The sequence below is a fragment of the Lissotriton helveticus genome, chromosome 7 (genome assembly GCF_964261635.1).
Source record: "Lissotriton helveticus chromosome 7, aLisHel1.1, whole genome shotgun sequence".
Classification (NCBI taxonomy): Eukaryota; Metazoa; Chordata; class Amphibia; order Caudata; family Salamandridae; genus Lissotriton; species Lissotriton helveticus.
Genome location: NC_136068.1, coordinates 1,220,865,361 through 1,220,886,221, shown reverse-complemented (window position 1 = coordinate 1,220,886,221; position 20,861 = coordinate 1,220,865,361). Strand labels below are relative to the sequence as shown.

Sequence of the window (20,861 nt, the reverse complement as noted above, 5' to 3'; positions counted from 1 at the left end):
TTTAATCATCTTATCATAATACCTTGGATTCATCTATTGTCCTATGGAAATGTGAGAGTTGTTTTTTCATGTGATTTGTTAGTCAATGTAAAGGGTAGACATTGGCTTTACTTTTTGTTTCTCATGGTGTCTTATTAGTTCTCCCTCTGATAATGATGGTATTATGCCGTTTTTCGTGTGGAAGATTCTTCTATTAGTTATGCACCTGGTATTTCAGCAATGTCTCATACTCTGCAGTGGCACTTGTTATCACTGATTATTTGGTTTGCATAGGAATAGAATAGTTTACAAATGGACCTTTTTCCAAAATTAATACAAAATACATGTTTTTCCAAATTAATCTGCTTCATCTCTGAATTGCCGGAATCCTGAATAATTGTGAATCTGGATAGCATTCCATATTGCTTACATCACCATATCTTATGCAATATGTGTTGTACCACTTACCGTTTACAGTGTGCCTTTGACACAATTTGAATATGTGGGTAGAGAGTAAAGTCGTGACATAAATTGTACCTGTAAAAACAGGCTAGAGATAAACAAAATGGTCCGTGCGCTTTATTCAGGATTTGCTTTAGCTCACAACCTGTGCTATTACGGGTTTGGTATCGATCCCAAGGAGTGACATGCTACTAAATCATTGTCTTTGTATTCCGTGTAGGACGTACATCGTGAAGATGACGCAACAAATGCAAAGTTTACATCTTTCCCAGTCAAAAAAGACAAGTGCCCCATCCTCTCCAAATGCAGCAAAACGTTTGTATCGGAATCTTTCAGAGAAACTTAAAGGAAGCCATTCATCGTTTGATGATGCGTACAGGGCAAGATCGGACCAGTTCAGAAAATCGTCTGTGGTAAGTGCTTATGGCTTGCATCGCCAAACCGGTGGCGAGCAGTTTGAAATAAATTAATATACCACGTACCTCACCATGTGTGTAATAAAAACATCATTGTCTGGAGCTCTGCATACCTTATCGAAACTGAAGTCTGATCGAAACAGGCAATATGTTTGATTTAGTACAAATGAAAGGTTATGATTTAAGAACATTGTTGTACTCTGTGTGTGGAAAACCAATATTGCCTGCTCTTGCGAACACTGTACACATTTAGCATCTGTATTAATTCACATATTCACATTTACGGAACAGTTTAAGCAAAAGATTCTGTATAGCATTTACAGCAAATTGTACCTAGACACAATGAGGTGGTAGACAACAGAAATAATGGTAGAGTAGAACCTTCTGAGTAAACTATCATAAACAGATTGTTATACTTACATTAGAGTTATGTATTTGAGTTCGAAAGACGCTGGTCGTGTTCTTAGTGAAGTTGATTGTAGGGGTAGTGCATTAGCATAAAGAAACATAAAGATGAAATAACTATTCTTTTAACACATTTTTTTCAAGTAAGTAAAGATGTAAGCAAAACAAATATAACTGAATAATATTTGTGATAGGCACAACATCTCATGTACCTCCAAAAAACACACAGTTTCAGCTTTTCACTTAGCTCTTTCCTTCCCTCACGCCTAAAACTTCACAAGCTATGCTATGGTAGAAACAGAGTGTAGAAATATGTCTGGAGACAGGCCTTGTTCTCCATCAGTCAACCACGGTTGGCATTATCTAGGGCTAGCACTTGCATCGAACACTTCTTGCTAGGGATCCCACCATAACATTAACACTCAATGTTCATGGGCATGATAGGTCTGTTGAGTTATGTTGCAGGTACGCAAATTAACAGCCTCCAGTTTTTAAAAAAAATATCTCCCTCACATCTTTCAGACCAAATGACAACATCATCTTCACTATGATAATTCGCATGCGCTGAGGCAACTCAATAATAGATGGCGGGTTAACTCTCGTCTATCTCATCGCTATCGCTGTGTGCTAATTTCCCTGGGGGTCAGATAACTTACAATCTACCAGTGCTTTACAGCCTTTGAATTGTACAGCCCCTCGTATGTGTTTACCACACTACCCTTCACACAACCATCCTGTGCCTTGCAAAAGCAACCTACATAATCCTCCCAGGACTGGTGAGACAGTTTCTGACCACCCCGGAATCTCAACCTGCACTCTTCTGAGATGAATCCATACCTCCAGTACACGGGTCTGTTTCATGCTGGGATACCTCAGCCTGTGCCCCTTCTCCAGCGTCAGTAGGGCATCCCTACCAACACTAGAGATATGCCTCCTCCCCAATCCTCCTCAAGGATTCTGTGCACTTTCAAAGTAACCTCATATGCCTCATACCACCTGTATTTGTCATCTCCCTTCTTGAAGTCAGGCACCAAGTCCATTGGTATGTGGATCCCTTCTCTACCACTGGACATTGATCCGCAGATGGAATTATTAGTTTTTAAACTTAGTTCCACATCCAGGGAACAGAGAAAGGGTGCCCTGGTTTATCGCCCCCCAGGCCCGAGTGGCAACTTTTCTATCTCCCTCATGGAAGCCCTAGTACCTTTTGTAGAGGAAAATCAAAACTTCCTGCTAATAGGAGACTTTAATTTGCATGGAGAGTTGGAAGACTGCTTGGAAGTTAGAACCCTTCTAACGGATCTTGAGACCTTAGGTCTAACAAAAATTAACCATGGGCCCACACATGAGGCAGGCCATACTTTGGACCTAGTAATTTCCAACTCACCTCGAACAACATGTGCGGCACCCACCCAGGTAGAATGGACAGACCATTTTATTCTGAAATTCTACACTGATGCCATCAATACACCAGGCATACAGACTGCCCTTGCCACCAAAGAAGACCTTGGCATAAACTAACTGTGGAGGCCTTCGGAGAGGTGTATAAAGCTCACCTGTCCACCGACCACTCAGCGAAAATAATCACTGAGCTCCAGCGGTTCGAGCAGGCTGTTAGTGTAGCCATAAACTCTACCATTCCACTGAAAACATATAAAGCTCGCAAGGCAAATAGACAAGAAATTTGGTTTTCCGAAAACCTGAGACTGCTCAAACAAAAAACCAGGAAGCTAGAAAAAGCATGGAGACGGTCTTGAAGGTTGGAGGATAAGGAGCTGCATAAAATTTCCCTAAGGACATATCACAAGGCTATTAGGATAGCCGGAAAAACTATATAGGAACTCAACTAGCAGAGGCTGGGAAAGACTCCGGGTTGTTGTATAAAATCTTACTAACATTCACCAAACCGGCAGCTTGTGAAACCACAGAGAGTGCCTCTCAGGCACTCTGTGATGAGATTGCATTATTTTTTACGAATAAAATTGATGCCATCTATGAAAAGATAGTGGCTTCTAAGTTAAGTGAGACAGCTGTCATAAATCTCCCTCACAATAATGTATTTTTGAACTCAACCCCAGTTAGTCTCAAAAGCTTTCCCCCTATTTCACTAGAAGAGGTCACTGCACTAATCACTCAGATCAAGAGTGGACGCCCCCTTGATATCATTCCAGCTCGCATTATGCCCATGCTGTCTGAAGTCCTGGGCCCAGAAATTAAAAAATTAATAAATCTATCTCTGAGCACTGGAGAAGTGCCGAGAGACTGGAAACGGGCCCTAGTGAGACCTCTGAGGAAAAACTCCGCCATTCCCTGGACGGACTTAGCCAACCTACGACCGATTTCTCTTCTTCCCTTTATGGGAAAGATTGTGGAGAAACACGTCAACCAACATTTGTCTAAATTCATCGAAGAGACAAATGGGTTGGACCCCTCCCAGTCGGGTGTCAGGCCAGGTCCCAGCACCGAGACCACCTTGTTGTCAGTCGCAGACGATCTACACAGGTTCCAGGATAAGGGTCACTCTGTTATCCTGGTCCTGTTGGACTTGTCTGCGGCGTTTGATACTGTGTCACATGACACCATGACCGCGAGGCTTGTTAACATCGGCCTGGAAAATGAGGCTCTGGCATGGTTGAGGAGTTTCTTGACGGATCGCACCCAAACAGTCACCTTGGGTGCCTATCGGTCAGAGGAGCTGGGAATCTCGAAGGGGGTGCCACAGGGCTCATGTCTGAGCCCTACTTTGTTTAATATCTATGTGGCCCCCCTTGCTAACATCATGAGATCCCATGGGTTCATCCCTGTGTCATACGCGGATGATACCCAACTCCTATTCCCCTTTAAATCCCTTACGGATGAGATCAAGAACTCCTTTTCCCAGGGGATGAAGGCAGTGGCCCACTGGATGGCATCTAACCTCCTGCAATGCAATGTTGCTAAAACGGAGGTGATGCTGTTCGGGAAAGCCAAAATCCTTTGGTCCCCGGACTGGTGGCCGCAGGATCTTGGCCCGGTCCCCGAGCCTAAACAGGTGGTCAAGGATCTCGGTGTTCGTCTAGATCAGGACCTCTCCTTTAAAATCCATACTGCCCAAGTGGTAGGGTCCTGTTTCCACATTATTGGGATGTTGCGGAAGGTATTTCCACTGCTTCCAGACTCAACCAGGAAGACCCTGGTGCAGGCCCTGGTACTGAGTCGGTTGGACTACTGCAACGGGTTGCTTCTCTCAGCAAATGAGGGGGTAACTTCTAGATTGCAGGTAGTCCAAAATACGGCTGCCCGCCTTGTTCTTAACCAGCCCCCTCGAACACCCTCTAAACCCCTTTTAACTGCGTTGCATTGGCTCTCTGTGAAACAGAGGGTGAAGTTTAAGGTGTGCTGCATCATGCACAATTGTCTCCTGAGAAAAGGCCCTTTATATTTGCTTAACAAATTCTCTCCCTATGTGCCTCCACGGTCCTTGAGATCTAGCGAACAGGCCTTGCTGCAGATACCTAGAGCAAAAAAGGTGAGACAAGGGGACAGAGCTCTTTCCATTGCGGGCCCTACGCTGTGGAACACCCTCCCACTCTCCCTGAGACTCTGTAAGGAGCATCTCTCCTTTAGGAGACAGCTTAAAACCTTCTTATTTTAAATCATGGAGACACAGTGACAGGTTGTTTATTTGCTTTAAGGATGCCAAAGGCGCGGAGATACTCCTTCGGGAGGTGATCCTAGCGCGTTACAAACTCGCAAATAAATAAATAAAAATTGTAGTATTGCTGCCACCATTTCTGCTAGACACTACCAGTTGTTTGAGTTTTAGGGTCAGCTCCTTGAGTCTCAGTTCATGAGCCACCCATATCCTTTTCTCTTCCAAGGCCCTCTAAACCTCATATTTTCTCTTCTCTGCAGCCAGCTGGGGCAGCTGAAGCCTTGGATCCCTCTCAGCCTGTGTGTCCTTTAACTCCTCAGGACACAGTGCTTCCTGCATAGAATGCAGCAGGGGACTCACACTCTTTGGGATCCCCTCTCTCCTCTGGAGCCTTTGCCAAATCATTTTTCTGTTCTTTTCCCTCCTTCTCAGGGCTACTTCCTTCTTGGGTCCCTGATTCTGAGGCCAGGTTCAATCAGGGTTCTGCATTTTCTAAAGTAGCCCTCGTCAAACTCTTCCTGCGATGCATATTGCATTCTACAGCCCGACCAGGTTTTAAGTGCTATCTGATACTCCAACTTTGGATCACCCTTATGATTTTTCAGTCCTCTCTCTCTGAACAACTTCCTCAGCCATGCTGTAGCTCTTAATGACATTATTGTCCAACTCCACATGCGACAGGCCCCTGGTAGATACACTGCTGCCTGCCCCATCCTGGGTGTCTTGATTCCCATTCTGGAGGCAGGGGGATCCTTATTCCTTCCCTCAGCTCATGGTTCTCCTCCCCTGTTGTTGTTTTCAACTTTCTGACTTCCTCATAGGCTCGGAGGGCTACCTGTTGATCTATGTTAGAAGTATTCCTGTTCTCATTTAGTCCCTCCCTTGCAGAACCTCTTCAGTTCACTTCCGGTGTAGGATGCAAGGCAGTTGAGATCCATTGACTTCCTGAGAAGGTGCCACATGTGTAACAACAAAAAGAGCCCCAAGTTGATGAAGGTGAAGCAGTAATAAGATATAGAAAAACCATCAATTGAGAGAAAAAAGAGATGTTAAAACTCATAATGGTCTTCAAACGTGGGTTGGTAGTATATACCAAATTAGTTCACTACCAGGACATGCAGAACCTAAACACCCATGTCTTACCATTTACTTCATATAGCACCCTGCACTATGGGCTGCTTAGGGCCTTCCTTAGGAGTGACTTATGTGTTTTATAAGGGGAGTTTAAGGCTTGGCAAGGAGGTATAAATTTTAAGTCCGACTGGCAATAGGCCTGAGACATGTTGAAGGCCTACTGGTGTGGGTTGCACATATAGTGCTGCAATCCCAATAGTAACATTGAATTTACAGGCCCTGGCACAGGTAGTGCATTCTACATGGGGCTTACACATAAATTAAAATCCCAATTGTGGTTAAACCAATGATTAAAAAGAAGGTAAGAAAAAGAGGAGAAGGAAGGTAAAACTATTGGGGTGACCCTTCAGAGAGGGCCATTTTCCAACATGCAGATTAAGTTGAGGCTCTCTGTGGTCTTCAACGGTGTCCATCTTTGATGAATGAAAGCAGCATTTCAATCCTATAGTCTTTCTATGAGGTTCTTTCTAGGGACTTTTCATTCTTCTCTGTGAAGAGCAGTGCTTTTAACTTCTGCTCATTTTTGGAACCATTACCTCAACTCTCACACCACGATTTGAACTATTTTGGACACAAGTACTACCATTTGCTTTGGGGCACAGAGATTACCCAAGTAGGTACAGTTCTGGAGAATCTATACCAGAGCTACTCTTTTTGGATTCAAGTTGGTTAGTGACAGCTTCCAAATAATCACTCAGTTCCAAAATGCAGCAATTAGGTTGAGAGATTCTGGTGCATGTAGCAGGCATGTTGCTGTAGGTGCAATTGAGTTTCCTGGTTTTGAGGTATGCTCTATGCCAGAATTTAGATTGTGTATATTTAAAGTTGGTGTTTCGGGAAACGGTAGGAGTGTATCTTAGAGGGAAACAACCATTACAATGCAGTCATTACAATTCACTACCTTTACAATGCAGCTGTTACAACGCGACTGCCTTTTCATCGCATGCCGTTACAATGCATGCCATTACAACGCATGTCACTACAACGCATACCATTACAATGCATACCATCACAACGCATGCCATTACAACACATTATAAGGTAAGTAATGGGGAAGTTTTTAGCTTTAGGGTGGGTATGGGTTTTGGGGTACATGGGGATAGTATTTTTCACCCTACACTATCCAACACTACCCTACTGTTGCACTCACTGGAGTGGGAATAGTAATTTATACCCCTACACTATCCAACACTTACCTCGCAGTTGCCCCAAAAGTATTATGCATTGTAATGGTATGCTTTGTAATGGTATGCGTTGCAATGGTATGCATTGTAATGGTAGTGTCTAAAAATGTCTAAAAATGCATTGTAATGGCATGCATAGTAAATTCATGCATTGTAATGGTAGTTGCGATGTATAAACCGCATTGTAAAGGCATGTGTTGTAATTGTTTGCGTTGTAACGTCATATATTCATCTTAGAATCTGGCTTCATTCAAAGTTTGTTACATATTTTTCTAGATCAGTTTCACATTTAATTGTTGTGTTATTAATGGCTTTCTGTGACTCGGTTAGTAGATCCCTCCCGCAACTCTTTATATAGAATAATCTTCACACATCATTGGTCTGAGGCTCTGTGACAAGTGCTCCCCATGTTTCCTAAATTTTCAGCACCATATACTAAGGCCTTACTATAAAGTCAAATATGTCAATTGGTGATTAGGCTATTTAACTGTGTTTTAGAAGTCAGAGCGCATACACGGGGAGCTGGAAAGCAGTGCTCCAGCTTGCATAGTTCGAAACCTAGCATACCAGTCACCCAGTCCTAAATCTTTATTTGGTTGTTCATGGCAACCATAAAAGAACAAGATAGTTATCCATGAATACATGAAGAAAAAACACATATACATTATATCCAGCATAAAAAAGTCAGGATACAATAAAAACCGATTAAAAGGAACGCCTAATACATTAATACATACTCAGTCAAGTCTTAAGAGCTTAGACATTAAGACAGTGCATACAATCCTACAGCAGCAAATAAAACATGTTAATTGGGTAGCAATTGCAAGTACATGAGTACATTTAGCACTTCAGTAAAAATCAGGGTCTTCAACCGAGGTGTCATGTCAAAAACTGCTTTCTGGCCAACTATAGTAATTATAGAACAGAACAAAATGTATGGTGTCCTGCGGAGACCTATCATCACAGCTGCAGGGTGTCCTGTTACCAGGGTGGACCCAGCCACAGGGTGTGGCCAGCAGATGATGTAGTTGGTTAAATCAAAACCTGGCCAGAAGAAAGCAGTTTTGACTACTGGATACCTGAACTAAGCAGTGCTCCATACCCTGAACAGTCTTTGGAAGCATGTGTACCTTCACCAGATGTTTCATCACCTCAGCCCCTTCTCTGGTTAATGATGCCTGCTCAAAATACAGCTTTTCTACATTGTAGATCCCAGGATGGCAAGGAGTGGGAAGTCAGATAGACGTCCACTCTCCCAAGTGCAGCAGATGCTATCTTAAGCTAGGCTAACCAGGGAATTCTTTGCACACTATCCAGGAACATACAATCAGAGAGGATCAATCTACTGATCTTAAAGTACTGCCTGGTCCAGACTTGTATCCATCAGAGCAAGTGACTAAGAGCAACTATATTGGGAAGAAACCTAATTCCAATTTCCGAATGTACTGCAAAGCCAGGGTACATTTGCAGGCCCTGGACAAGACACCTTAGAAACTTGTTTTTAGCTGTTTGAATTATGTTGGTCTTCACATACCCCCAAAGCTCACTAGCATACCGGACCAGCGGCACACACTTAGCATTGTAACTCTTAAGCAGGACTTGCGGAGATCAAAGCTCTCCACAACACCTGTAGATGTAACGAGCTAAGCTCTCTAACAGAGGCTGCCAGTTGTTCTTAACATCAAAGTAGTGAAAGGCTGAGACTTTATCCAGTGTGTGGGCCCACCTCCAAAGTCTTAGAGCTGGTAGACCATGGACCCACTACCATGACATAAGATTTGGTAAAGTTCAGAACCCGATCCAGGCTACCCATAAAGGTGACATATTTGCCCAATAGAAGCTGCAGCCCCCGGGCCATGAGGTCCATCAGGACTGCATCATTGGCATATAACAATACCAGTAGTAACCTCAATCCTACCCTAGGACTATCAGCCAGGGCGGAAATAAGGCCTTGCTTAAACCTAGTTCAAATAAAGTTGACCATGTTATGTTATGTTATCATGGTTTTATAGCACGACCAGCTACTCAAAGAGTGTCAGCACACCATGAGTGCAGCACACTGTGACGTACTGCTGCATTCAGCACCTGATCCATCTTGCTTGCCTGGGTAACTCCTCCCAGGCTTGTTTCTCCAAGGTACATTTACGTTTGGTTAATGCCAGCTTGTAGGCCTTTCTATGAGCTGCCACGAGGCTCCTATCTCTTAGGACCTGCTCCAGGGCCACCTTCAACTGCCAGAGACACTTGGAGCAAGCCCTATCAAACCACTTTGGATCCTGCCCACCCACCTAGGTTAAGGGTACACACAGTAACTCATTAACTTTGCAGGTGATACCCTCAAATGCCTGTACACATCCTTTTTAGGGGTGTGTGCGTCAAAACATATGGATATCTCTCAGGCCACATTAGATGAAAGGGAAGGCTTAATGTGTACGAGTTCCTTCTGGGACCAGTTTAGCCGCCTACCGTGTTTACAAGGGAGAGCCCTCTAAGAGCCCATACCTGTAATTGGGTGGAACCCATAAGACCCTCAAGTTCTAAAAGCAAGGGGTTGTTGTCACCAGATGAGCTACGAATGAGATTGAAGTTAGCAATACACAAAAATAGGGGCACAGAAACAAAGATAAAATCAATGATGGAGATGCAGCCCCTCCCCTTAAACAATTATTGGGCTAGGTGAGTTAGCCAACTTATCCAAGGCAAACACAAAATTACGAGATTCTAAGATCGCACCAAGCGCCAAGCCTTTCTTGATATGAACATGAACAAAATTAACGCCCATCTGACATCATGCACCTAGGGATTAAAGACATCATTCATTAATGGGTAATCATATAAGTGGCAGTTAAAACCCCCCACTAGCCTTATCAACTCCCGACTCCCGTCCCTCACCATGCAATACCAGTCAGCATAAAATAGCGGTGACTATGTATATAGTGACACTTTTCTCACCACAAAATAAAACAGTCTAAGGGGATCTTTTTATAAACCCACAAAACAACGGACCACTGTAATTTAATCCAGAGGTCCTGGGGGATTTAAGAGGATATATGGAGTATGTCCTCCCAGCGAATACTTTACAACAAAAAATACTCCAAAAGCAACCTATTGAAAGAACAGATAGTTCAATATAGGTAGCGCACATAGGAAAAAAGGGGGACCTATGTGTAAGGTGGGATTAAACACTAAGGGCTCCATTAGGATGACGGGCGGACATTGTCCGCCCGCCACCCTATCGTAGAACGGGACCGCCCGCCATAAGGGCGGGGGTCCCGTGGGGGGAATTAGGATGTGCCCGCCACAGTGGCGGGCACATCCTGTAGTTTTAGCATTGTGGCGGGCGGTGCACTCTGCACCGCCCGCCACAATGTGTAAAATGCTTTTTTGCATTTGCATATGCAAATGTGGGGGGGTACCATAGGTACCCCCCATGTGCCCCCCGACAGTGGTGGCAACCTGGGGGCCCTGCAGGGGGCCCCCGCACCAATCTCTGCCTGCCTTTCCGTGGCGGCATTGCCGCCGCGGAAAGGCCTCTACATATTGCCATTGTAATATGGCTGGCGGTGTCCATTGGACACCGCCACCATATTAATCTATTACCGCCGCGGTCGCAGGGCGACCGCGGCGGTAAAGCGGCGGACGGTCTTTCCATCCGCCATTGTCCCCTCCGCCATCCTAATCAGGCGGAGGGGAAAACGAGAGTGGTTGTCAGGCAGATTGCCTCCGCCAGGGTGGTGGTGGCCACCGCCACCCTGGCGGAGGCAATCCGCCCGACATCGTAATGGAGCCCTAACTAACTAGGGATGTGTTTAATATGCTAACCATATCTGTGTGTATGGTGGGGGGGCAACACTAATTGTTTTTAGTTACCCTCACACACCCTAGTGGTGTCATGCTTCATCATTGGGTTACCCCGACTCCTACAGGTCGGGGTGGGCTCAACCACAGTATTGGGAAGCTCTTATGATAATGAAGGCAACGTGGTATATATAAAATACCTCAATCAGACACCTGGTATCCCTTTATTTATGGGTCTGGTTGGGTTGTTAAAAACTAAGTAAAAGTAGGGTCTATAAGGATTTTTATGGTCCTATGACCCTAGTGAAGTGCCGACATGTTTCAGTCCTTGTGAGGCCATAAAGGTCCCGGACTTTCTTCAGGGCAAGATTCAGTGACCCCCTTATGTGTGGGGATGCTAAAGGGGGGGCGTTTCCTACTCTATCAACGTGGCGAGGGAAGAGTAGCTTCTCCTCGTGTTTATGTGGTACTATTAGTGAGAAATGCCAGGCTCCATCTGTGGAAAAATGTAGCATATGAGATCTTATCAGAAATAGACATTATCCGAATTCTTGTGTAAAATCCCGTGTGTGGCATGCTGATTACTCAGTGAGCATGCTCGATTTGTGGAGAACACAAGTGCCTTTATTCTATGTCACTCAATCTAGTATATAGTGGCATTCTCATTATGTGACACCCAATGGTTAGTGTCAAACATCACACACTATTTAGATCAAATGGTGTGTCAGTGTGAAGCGAAGTATTAAAACAGTGGTCGAAGTCTCAATTGCGGTAAAAAAATCACACAAGGCACACATACATACATGTGCTACAGTCGTATATAGCACTATAGAAATATACATTCACATAATCCATGCAACAGTTGGTAATTCATACATCCACTTACCCAAATTATGTTGGGCGCAGGCACCTCAGTAAGCGGGACGCTAGGGCATACTCTCCTAATTAAAGGGTAGTTGAGAGTTAGGTATCGGTTTTGGCATGAGTGGGTCTACCGTTAAGCGAAAGGCTCCAGCGGGGCTAAAAATAACTCGTAGAGATCCGCGATTACTTGAGGAGAATCACTACTTACTTGCTTAGAGGACGCTCCCTACCGGAATAAACAGTCCCGCTCACCGGCTTGTAGCTGCTGTTCCAGCCAGTGCGGGTGAAAACACTGTTTATTTCCGTGTTAGGCATCAGGCGTGTGACGCCATAACCGGAAGTGGGCGCGTCCCCGACCTCAAAGAATGATGGGAAATGTAGTATTATGGCTGGTTTTTCGTGTCAAATACCGGAAGTGCCGTGAAAAAAGGGGAATTTTAGGTTAAATCATAACATAAGCTGATTTTTACAGGCACATATGTATTTATACACTGTCGCAACACGTACGTATTCTACCTTGCTGTCACAACATCACCTTTTGGTGGATGGTAATAACGAACTGATTTTTATCCAAGCCTATTTAGAAGAGTAATTGGAATTCAGATGTTGGATACTGAACATATCAGTTAATTCTGTGTCAGCTACAATAGTTCAATGGCGCACAGACATGTGAATGTATATGCAAAATAGTGGTTGACTCATTTGGTACAATCATTAAGAATTGCAATAAGGGACGCCTAGTGTCTTATATTCTGGCCAGTTTGTGCTTCGTGTGGCCACAGTGTATAGTCTCCTATATTATTGACGAGTATTAGGAAACTTATATATGGTAACAGTTGGGTGCAATCATTTACAGAAATTACCAGACGTATGATTGTACATATTGGGGGAACATTTTGTTGTAGACTGGATGTAAACGATCACTCCACTTTGTTCATGATCAGGTTTCTAATGTTCTCAACATGGTCTATTCTGGTATCCGTAGTTTCTGATATGTAGGTGAACCAGAATGTTTTGGTACCGTTTCATTGTGGTTCACGGTCTATCATATCATAATGTCATTTTCTCAATTGAGCCCATGGTATTGAATCATTAAGGCCCGATCTGTGAGTCTTGAGGCGATAGACCCACCTCTGTTCTTTCTCTAATAGTACCTTTTGTAGGTTAATGCCTGGCTTAACTTTTTCAATCACCGTCCATTTTATATCAGTGTCTTTGTGACTTTTTTCAACAAAATGTGCAGTAAGTCTGGTAGCAGTAACTGCCCTTCTTATTGTACTGCGGTGTTCGCTGATACGTATTTTTATCTTGCGGGAAGTCATTCCCACATAGGACAATTGACACGGGCATTTGATCAAATAAATTACTGCCTCTGAGTTGCAATTTGTGTGGCAACTTTGTTCCCAATGTGTATTAAGGCCAAGATCTAGATGTGTGGTGTGTTCAGTGAATTCACATGCCACACACATGCCGCACGGGTAGTGTGCCATCACTGGAGTGGTATTCCAAAGTGTTGTTTGTGTATTTATCGCTGGTTTGAAACTGTTGGTATGCACAAGTGAGTCTTTTAGACTCTTACTTTTCTTAAAAGAAAACATCGTTTTTTCGTATTCCAGGTTATTGGACGTCAAAATATTCCATTTTTTATTTATGATTTTTTTTATCTGATTTGACGAGGAATTAAATGTGGTTACACATATTAGTTGTTGTGGTTCTGTTTTTTCATTTGTTTCGAGTAGGGATTCCCTTGGTGTGTTTCGTGCTCGTTTCCTGGCATTCTCAATTATTCTCGGTGGATACTTCTTCTGTTTTAATTTGTTTGTCAAAATATCAGCCTCCTTTTTGAAATCCTTGACATCGGAACAGTTTCTGCGAATTCACAGAAATTGGCCCACGGGTAAATTCTCTCTTAGGCTTCTGGGATGTGCACTGTCAAACCTTAAGAGACTCTTCTTATCAGTGGGCTTGGTGTAAAGAGAGCTGGACAAACTTCCATCCCTGGCAAAGATGTTTATGTTCAAGAATGGTACTGTTCTCTTGTTGTGGTTCATTGTGAACCGAAGGTAGGGGTTAAGACTGTTTATCCATTGTGCGAAATTCTGCAAAGTTGTCTCGTCCCCCTTCCATATCAGCAAAACGTCATCTATGTACCTGTACCACCTACAGATGTTACTTGTGTAGGGGTTGGGAGCCCAGATGTTGTGATTCTCAAAATGGCTCATGTACAAGCATGCTATGCTAGGGGCAAAAGTACTGCCCATAGACGTGCCATGGGTTTGCAGGTACATCTGATCTTCGAATTTGAAGAAGTTTTCTGTCAACGCGAGTCTTATGAGGTAAACTATCCATTCGACGGGGGCTGACCTTTCCCATTCATCACTCTGAAGTAAATTGTGGATCACTTCTACACTCTCAGTTTGTGGGATATTAGTATATAATGCCTCCACGTCGAGGCACACCAAAATGTGTTGGTCAGGGATCGTACTCGATGTCCATAATCAGATTTAGTAGATGCTTCGTGTTTTGTACATAAGATTTAATATGTTTGACCAAAGGGCGTAGGAACCAGTCACAATACACTGACTGGTTCCTACGCCCTTTGGTCAAACGTATTACTTTGCAGAATTTCGCACAATGGATAAACAGTCTTAACCCCTACCTTCGGTTCACAATGAACCACAACAAGAGAACAGTACCATTCTTGGACATAAACATCTTTGCCAGGGATGGAAGTTTGTCCAGCTCTCTTTACACTAAGCCCACTGATAAGAATAGTCTCTTAAGGTTTGACAGTGCACATCCCAGAAGCCTAAGAGAGAATTTACCCGTGGGCCAATTTCTGCGAATTCGCAGAAACTGTTCTAATGTCAAGGATTTCAAAAAGGAGGCTGATTTTTTGACAAACAAATTAAAATAGAAGAAGTATCCATCGAGAATAATTGAGAATGCCAGGAAACGAGCACGAAACACACCAAGGGAATCCCTACTCGAAACAAATGAAAAAACAGAACCACAACAACTAATATGTGTAACCACATTTAATTCCTCGTCAAATCAGATCAAAAAAATCATAAATAAAAAGTGGAATATTTTGATGTCCAATAACCTGGAATACGAAAAACCAATGTTTTCTTTTAAGAAAAGTAAGAGTCTAAAAGACTCACTTGTGCATACCAACAGTTTCAAACCAGCGATAAATACACAAACAACACTTTGGAATACCACTCCAGTGATGGGACACTACCCGTGCGGCACGTGTGTGGCATGTGAATTCACTGAACACACCACACATCTAGATCTTGGCCTTAATACACCTTGGGAACAAAGATGCCACACAAATTGCAACTCAGCGGCAGTAATTTATTTGATCAAATGCCCGTGTCAATTGTCCTATGTGGGAATGACTTCCCTCAAGATAAAAATACGTATCAGCGAACACCGCAGTACAATAAGAAGGGCAGTTACTGCTACCAGATTTACTGCACATTTTGTTGAAAAAAGTCACAAAGACACTGATATAAAATGGACGGTGATTGAAAAAGTTAAGCCAGGCATTAACCTACAAAAGGTACTATTAGAGAAAGAACAGAGGTGGGTCTATCGCCTCAAGACTCACATATCGGGCCTTAATGATTCAATACCTTGGGCTCAATTGAGAAAATGTCATTATGATATGATAGACCGTGAACCACAATGAAACGGTACCAAAACATTCTGGTTCACCTACATATCAGGAACTACGGATACCAGAATAGACCATGTTGAGAACATTAGAAACCTGATCATGAACAAAGTGGAGTGATCGTTTACATCCAGTCTATTACAAAATGTTCCCCCAATATGTACAATCATACGTCTGGTAATTTCTGTAAATGGTTGCACCCAACTGTTACCATATATAAGTTTCCTAATACTCATCAATAATATAGGAGACTATACACTGTGGCCACACGAAGCACAAACTGGCCAGAATATAAGACACTAGGCGTCCCTTATTGCAATTCTTAATGATTGTACCAAATAAGTCAACCACTATTTTGCATATACATTCACATGTCTGTGCGCCATTGAACTGTTGTAGCTGACACAGAATAAACTGATATGTTCAGTATCCAACATCTGAATTCCAATTACTCTTCTAAATAGGCTTGGATAAAAATCAGTTCGTTATTACCATTCACCAAAAGGTGATGTTGTGACAGCAAGGTAGAATACGTATGTGTTGCGACAGTGTATAAATACATATGTGCCTGTAAAAATCAGCTTATGTTATGATTTATCCTAAAATTCCCCTTTTTTTCACGGCACTTCCGGTATTTGACACGAAAAACCAGCCATAATACTACATTTCCCATCATTCTTTGAGGTCGGAGACGCGCCCACTTCCGGTTATGGCGTCACACGCCTGACGCCTAACACGGAAATAAACAGTGTTTTCACCCGCACTGGCTGGAACAGCAGCTACAAGCCGGGGAGCGGGACTGTTTATTCCGGTAGGGAGCGTCCTCTAAACAAGTAAGTAGTGATTCTCCTCAAGTAATCGCGGATCTCTACGAGCTATACTTAGCCCCGCTGGAGCCTTTCGCTTAACGCTAGACCCACTCATGCCATAACCGATACCTAACTCTCAACTACACTTTAATTAGGAGAGTATGCGCTAGCGTCCCGCTTACTGAGGTGCCTGCGCCCAACATAATTTGGGTAAGTGGAAATATGAATTACCAACTGTTGCATGGATTATGTGAATGTATATTTCTATAGTGCTATATACGACTGTAGCACATGCATGTATGTGTGCCTTGTGTGATTTTTTTAACCGCAATTGAGACTTCGACCACTGTTTTAATACTTCGCTTCACACTGACACACCATTTGATCTAAATAGTGTGTGATGTTCGACACTAACCATTGGGTGTCACATAATGAGAATGCCACTATATACTAGATTGAGTGACATAGAATGAGAGCACTTGTGTTCTCCACAAATCGAGCATGCTCACTGAGTAATCAGCATGCCACACACGGGATTTTACACAAGAATTCGGATAATGTCTGTTTCTGATAAGATCGCATATGCTACATTTTTCCACAGATGGACCTCGCATTTCTCACTAATAGTACCACATAAACACGAGGAGAAGCTACTCTTCCCTCGCCACGTTGATAGAGTAGGGAACTCCCCCTCTTTAGCATCCCCACACATAAGGGGGTCACTGCGTCTTGCCCTGAAGAAAGTCCGGGACCTTTATGGCCTCACAAGGACTGAAACATGTCGGCACTTCACTAGGGTCATAGGACCATAAAAATCCTTAAAGACCCTACTTTTACTTATTTTTTAACAACCCAATCAGACCCATGAATAAAGGGATACCAGGGGTCTGATTGAGGTATTTTATATATACCCCTTTGCCTTCATTATCATAAGAGCTTCCCAATACTGTGGTTGAGCCCACCCCGACCTGTAGGAGTCGGGGTGACCCAATGATGAAGCATGACACCACTAGGGTGTGTGAGGGTGTTGGAAATGGGGGTTGCCCAAATCTCCAAGGGGGTAGCATGGCATCAAGCGGGCAGGCCAAACTTCGAGGACATGTGAAGCATTCACGCAGTACCCACAATCAACACACCAGGCACACCACAAAAGAGGCAGGACACCAGTTTGAGTTGAAAAAAGATACGTCGTTTAGTAGGATTTCCAACCTGCAAGGCAAAAGAATGCAAAACAGTAGTGCCACACAAGGCGCCCAATGGCGCCAGAACCAAGTGAATAAAGGGGGGAAATTATGTACGTAGGAAGTAGTCCATGCTGAAAGAGAAAAAGGATGGAATCGAAAATGTCATTAGTTCTGGAGCCCAATCTGGCGGGGCCAACTCAGACTCTCATCCTACAGGGAAGGCTGTAAATGCGAAAGTTCTACATTAGCATAGTTAACCATCATGCACATTAACACCGACCCAACCCCTGTTAGGGAAAGAAAACATTAGGGCATCACGGCATAACATGGACAGGAACACCTGCAATAAATCAGCCTGTCTGGCCCATCAATCTGGTACATAAACAAGGGCCTGGAATAACATCAGGCCAACCCATTGAACATCCTAGGCGGAACATACATTGCCCAGCATAGATATCAGGTAGGGGCCCTACTTCTGGACCAGGAGCACCTGTACGAAAACAGCAAGGCTTCCTCTACCATAAACCCTGGAGAATCAACATCAGGGTGTACACAACAGCCCACCCTTATTAAGCCCCCTGACGTCCCAATCCCAGGTAGGGGACGCAGTACGCTAGGCACTCAGCTTGAGCTTATGGCTCAACCCTTACTAGGGAGAACAGGCAGATAGCAATCACCTAACCACTAGGCCCGTATTACCTTTAACCTAATGGGGCCAGCCTCTGGGCCTAAGATCCTCAACCTAGGGCAATCCCTCCTCGGGGCCTACATATATAGGTGAGACACTTCAGGGAAAATTAGGCAACAGGCAAAAAGGCGCATTTCAATAAACCCCTCGCTGGGCTGGGCATGTCAAACCTCTTCCTGGGGCCCACGACAACATTCTACCTCCCTCCCTGAGACTGTTAGGGTGCACAGGGGCTTCTATAGGCAGTTCAGGTATCCCGGGACTCTGCAGCACCAGTCACTAGCAGCCTTTACTTGGCTTCTGGGCACTTAGGCTCCACCTAGTCAACAGAGGCAGAGGGGGGGGGCGAACACCGACCTTGTGTTCCGTTGCCCTCTCCACCCCCACACTGTATATTGTTGCCCACACTCACCGGGCTGTCCAGGACCTCCTTTGCGGTGGGGGCAGGCACCGGCAATGTGCCTCGATGCCCCTGCTGTACAGTGCTCTCAATTGCAGGGCTTCCCTGACCAACCGGGAGCCCTGCGGGACCTTCTCGTGACTTCCGCCTCTCCCAGGCCCCTCTGATCCTGTGGGGACCCGGGCTGCAAGGCAGAGGAGGCAGGCACCGACAATGTGCCTCGAGGCCCCCTGGCGTAGCACACGCAAAGGGAACTTTTCTCCCCTCTGGGGGAGTCACCCGACTCCTCCTCCTCACCGGAGGTCTGGGCGGCTTAATCGGGGCTCCTCAGGTCCTCACGGGAGCCTCGCAGCGGCTCTCCTCCGGGCGCCTCTGGTCGGGAGGCGGGCTGGCACCGACAGTGTGCCCCGGCCCCGCCTACCTCACCGGACCTTCTCCCTCGGGGCACAGACCGGTGGGGTGGCCTCCCGCTCCGGTCGCTTCACTCGGGGCTCCCTCGTTGGCACGGGAGCCCTGCAACGAAACTTCACCCGGGTCCCCCTCCTACCTCACGGGGACCAGGGGCTTCGAATCCCCTTCTCCTGGCCTTCCCAGCCGTCAGCCAATCCCTGCGCGGCCTTCGAAGGTCACGGCCGCGCAGGCCAATCAGTGCGCGGCGGGGGCGGGCAGATGACACGGCCGGGCCCCCGTCATGTGATGAGGGAACCTACGGCCTCAGGGCCTAGCGCGGCCCTCCCTGCACTTCGGCGGCCCTCTCCTGGCACCGGGGGCCGCCGCGACGCTGTCCACAGCGGTGGGGGTCCCTTGGCGGCGCCGTGACAATGGCAACAATAAGGGGTAGGCTCCCTTTTAATTACTCCTTAAGATAGCGGCAAAAGCGCGCTTCCACAACCGGCGCTATTTATAAGCTACCACAGTCTCTTCAGGAAATAGCGAAAATGGCGCTATTTACCAGCTGCCACAGTCTCTTCAGGACTCAGCGAAAATGGCGCTATTTACAAGCTGCCACAGTCTCTTCAGGACTCAGCGAAAATGGCGCTATTTACAAGCTGCCACAGTCTCTTCAGGATTCAGCGAAAATGGCGCTATGTACAAGCTACCACAGTCTCCTTTCTCAGTCCTCTCAGTCCTCAGGGCCAACAGCACTTCTGGGGCCACACCAATCACAGGGCACAGTCCCTTGGGGGCACCATCCTCCCCAGGCAGCTCCACCGGCAGTAACAGTCTTTGGACTCCCAGCGTTTACGCAGCACAGCACCTGGCAGCACACCTCACAGAGGGGGTTAACAGTCCCACAGTCCCCCTCAGGGGCACACTCCTCACCTCCTGGGCGCTTCTTCACGCAGTGCTGGCGGGGTACCCGGTCCAAACAGCATCAGTGACCTGGGTAGGGGCCCTTCTTCGTCAGGGGCCCATGGGGACAGCAGCGGGGGGTTATAGGGGTGCAGGGCCCAGCTCACAGGCCCATGTGGCGGTAGCACCTCACAGCAGGTCCCCTCCCTTCTTTGTCCCAGCGCTGACTGACTCTCTGGTCACACTTCTCCCTATTTATACCCTCCTCCCTCACAGAGCCAGCACCTTCCGGAATGTTGGGGATAACTGGTTCACACTGGCTCAAGGGGAGGGGTTGAGCACCCTGGGTGCCAGGCTTTCCCTCCAAAACTAGGGGTAGCTGGGTAATATTATCTAGTCCGCTGACCTATGTCAGTCCAGTGGCAAAACCCAGGGCCATGGCATCCATTTTAAATACAATACATTTCAATCAGGTGCAGTTTTAAAATGGGGGATTTTACAAGTGCTCACATTATGTCATGTAATTACATTTTTCACAAGGGGTCTCACACCACTCATGGACTATACAGGTTTAATCCCATGGGGGAGACAATCTAGATAAGGGGGTCAAAAGCGAAAAATTTGGGTGGAAAAGGCCAAGTCCAACAGAGGGTAACTAAAAACAATTAGTGTTGCCCCCCCCCCACCATACACACAGATATGGTTAGCATATTAAACACATCCCTAGTTAGTTAGTGTTTAATCCCACCTTACACATAGGTCCCCCTTTTTTCCTATGTGCGCTACCTATATTGAACTATCTGTTCTGCCAATAGGTTGCTTTTGGAGTATTTTTTGTTGTAAAAGATCTTTTTATAAAGACTGCTTGATCATTAGGAGATGGGCAGCCATCAGCTGTGCTTTTGTAAACCCTGTTTCCGTTGTCTTCT

General features: G+C 45.3%; 1 protein-coding gene across 1 annotated transcript in view; it reads left to right on the top strand.

Moving 5' to 3' along the window:
* The first annotated feature begins 677 nt into the window (after window positions 1–677).
* ANKFN1 (ankyrin repeat and fibronectin type III domain containing 1) overlaps window positions 678–20,861 on the top strand; it is a 1,441,385-nt gene continuing 1,421,201 nt past the window's right edge. Inside the window, exon 1 of the mRNA XM_078650803.1 lies at window positions 678–854. Coding sequence (XP_078506929.1) covers window positions 678–854 — 177 coding nt within the window. The remainder of the gene's footprint in view (window positions 855–20,861) is intronic.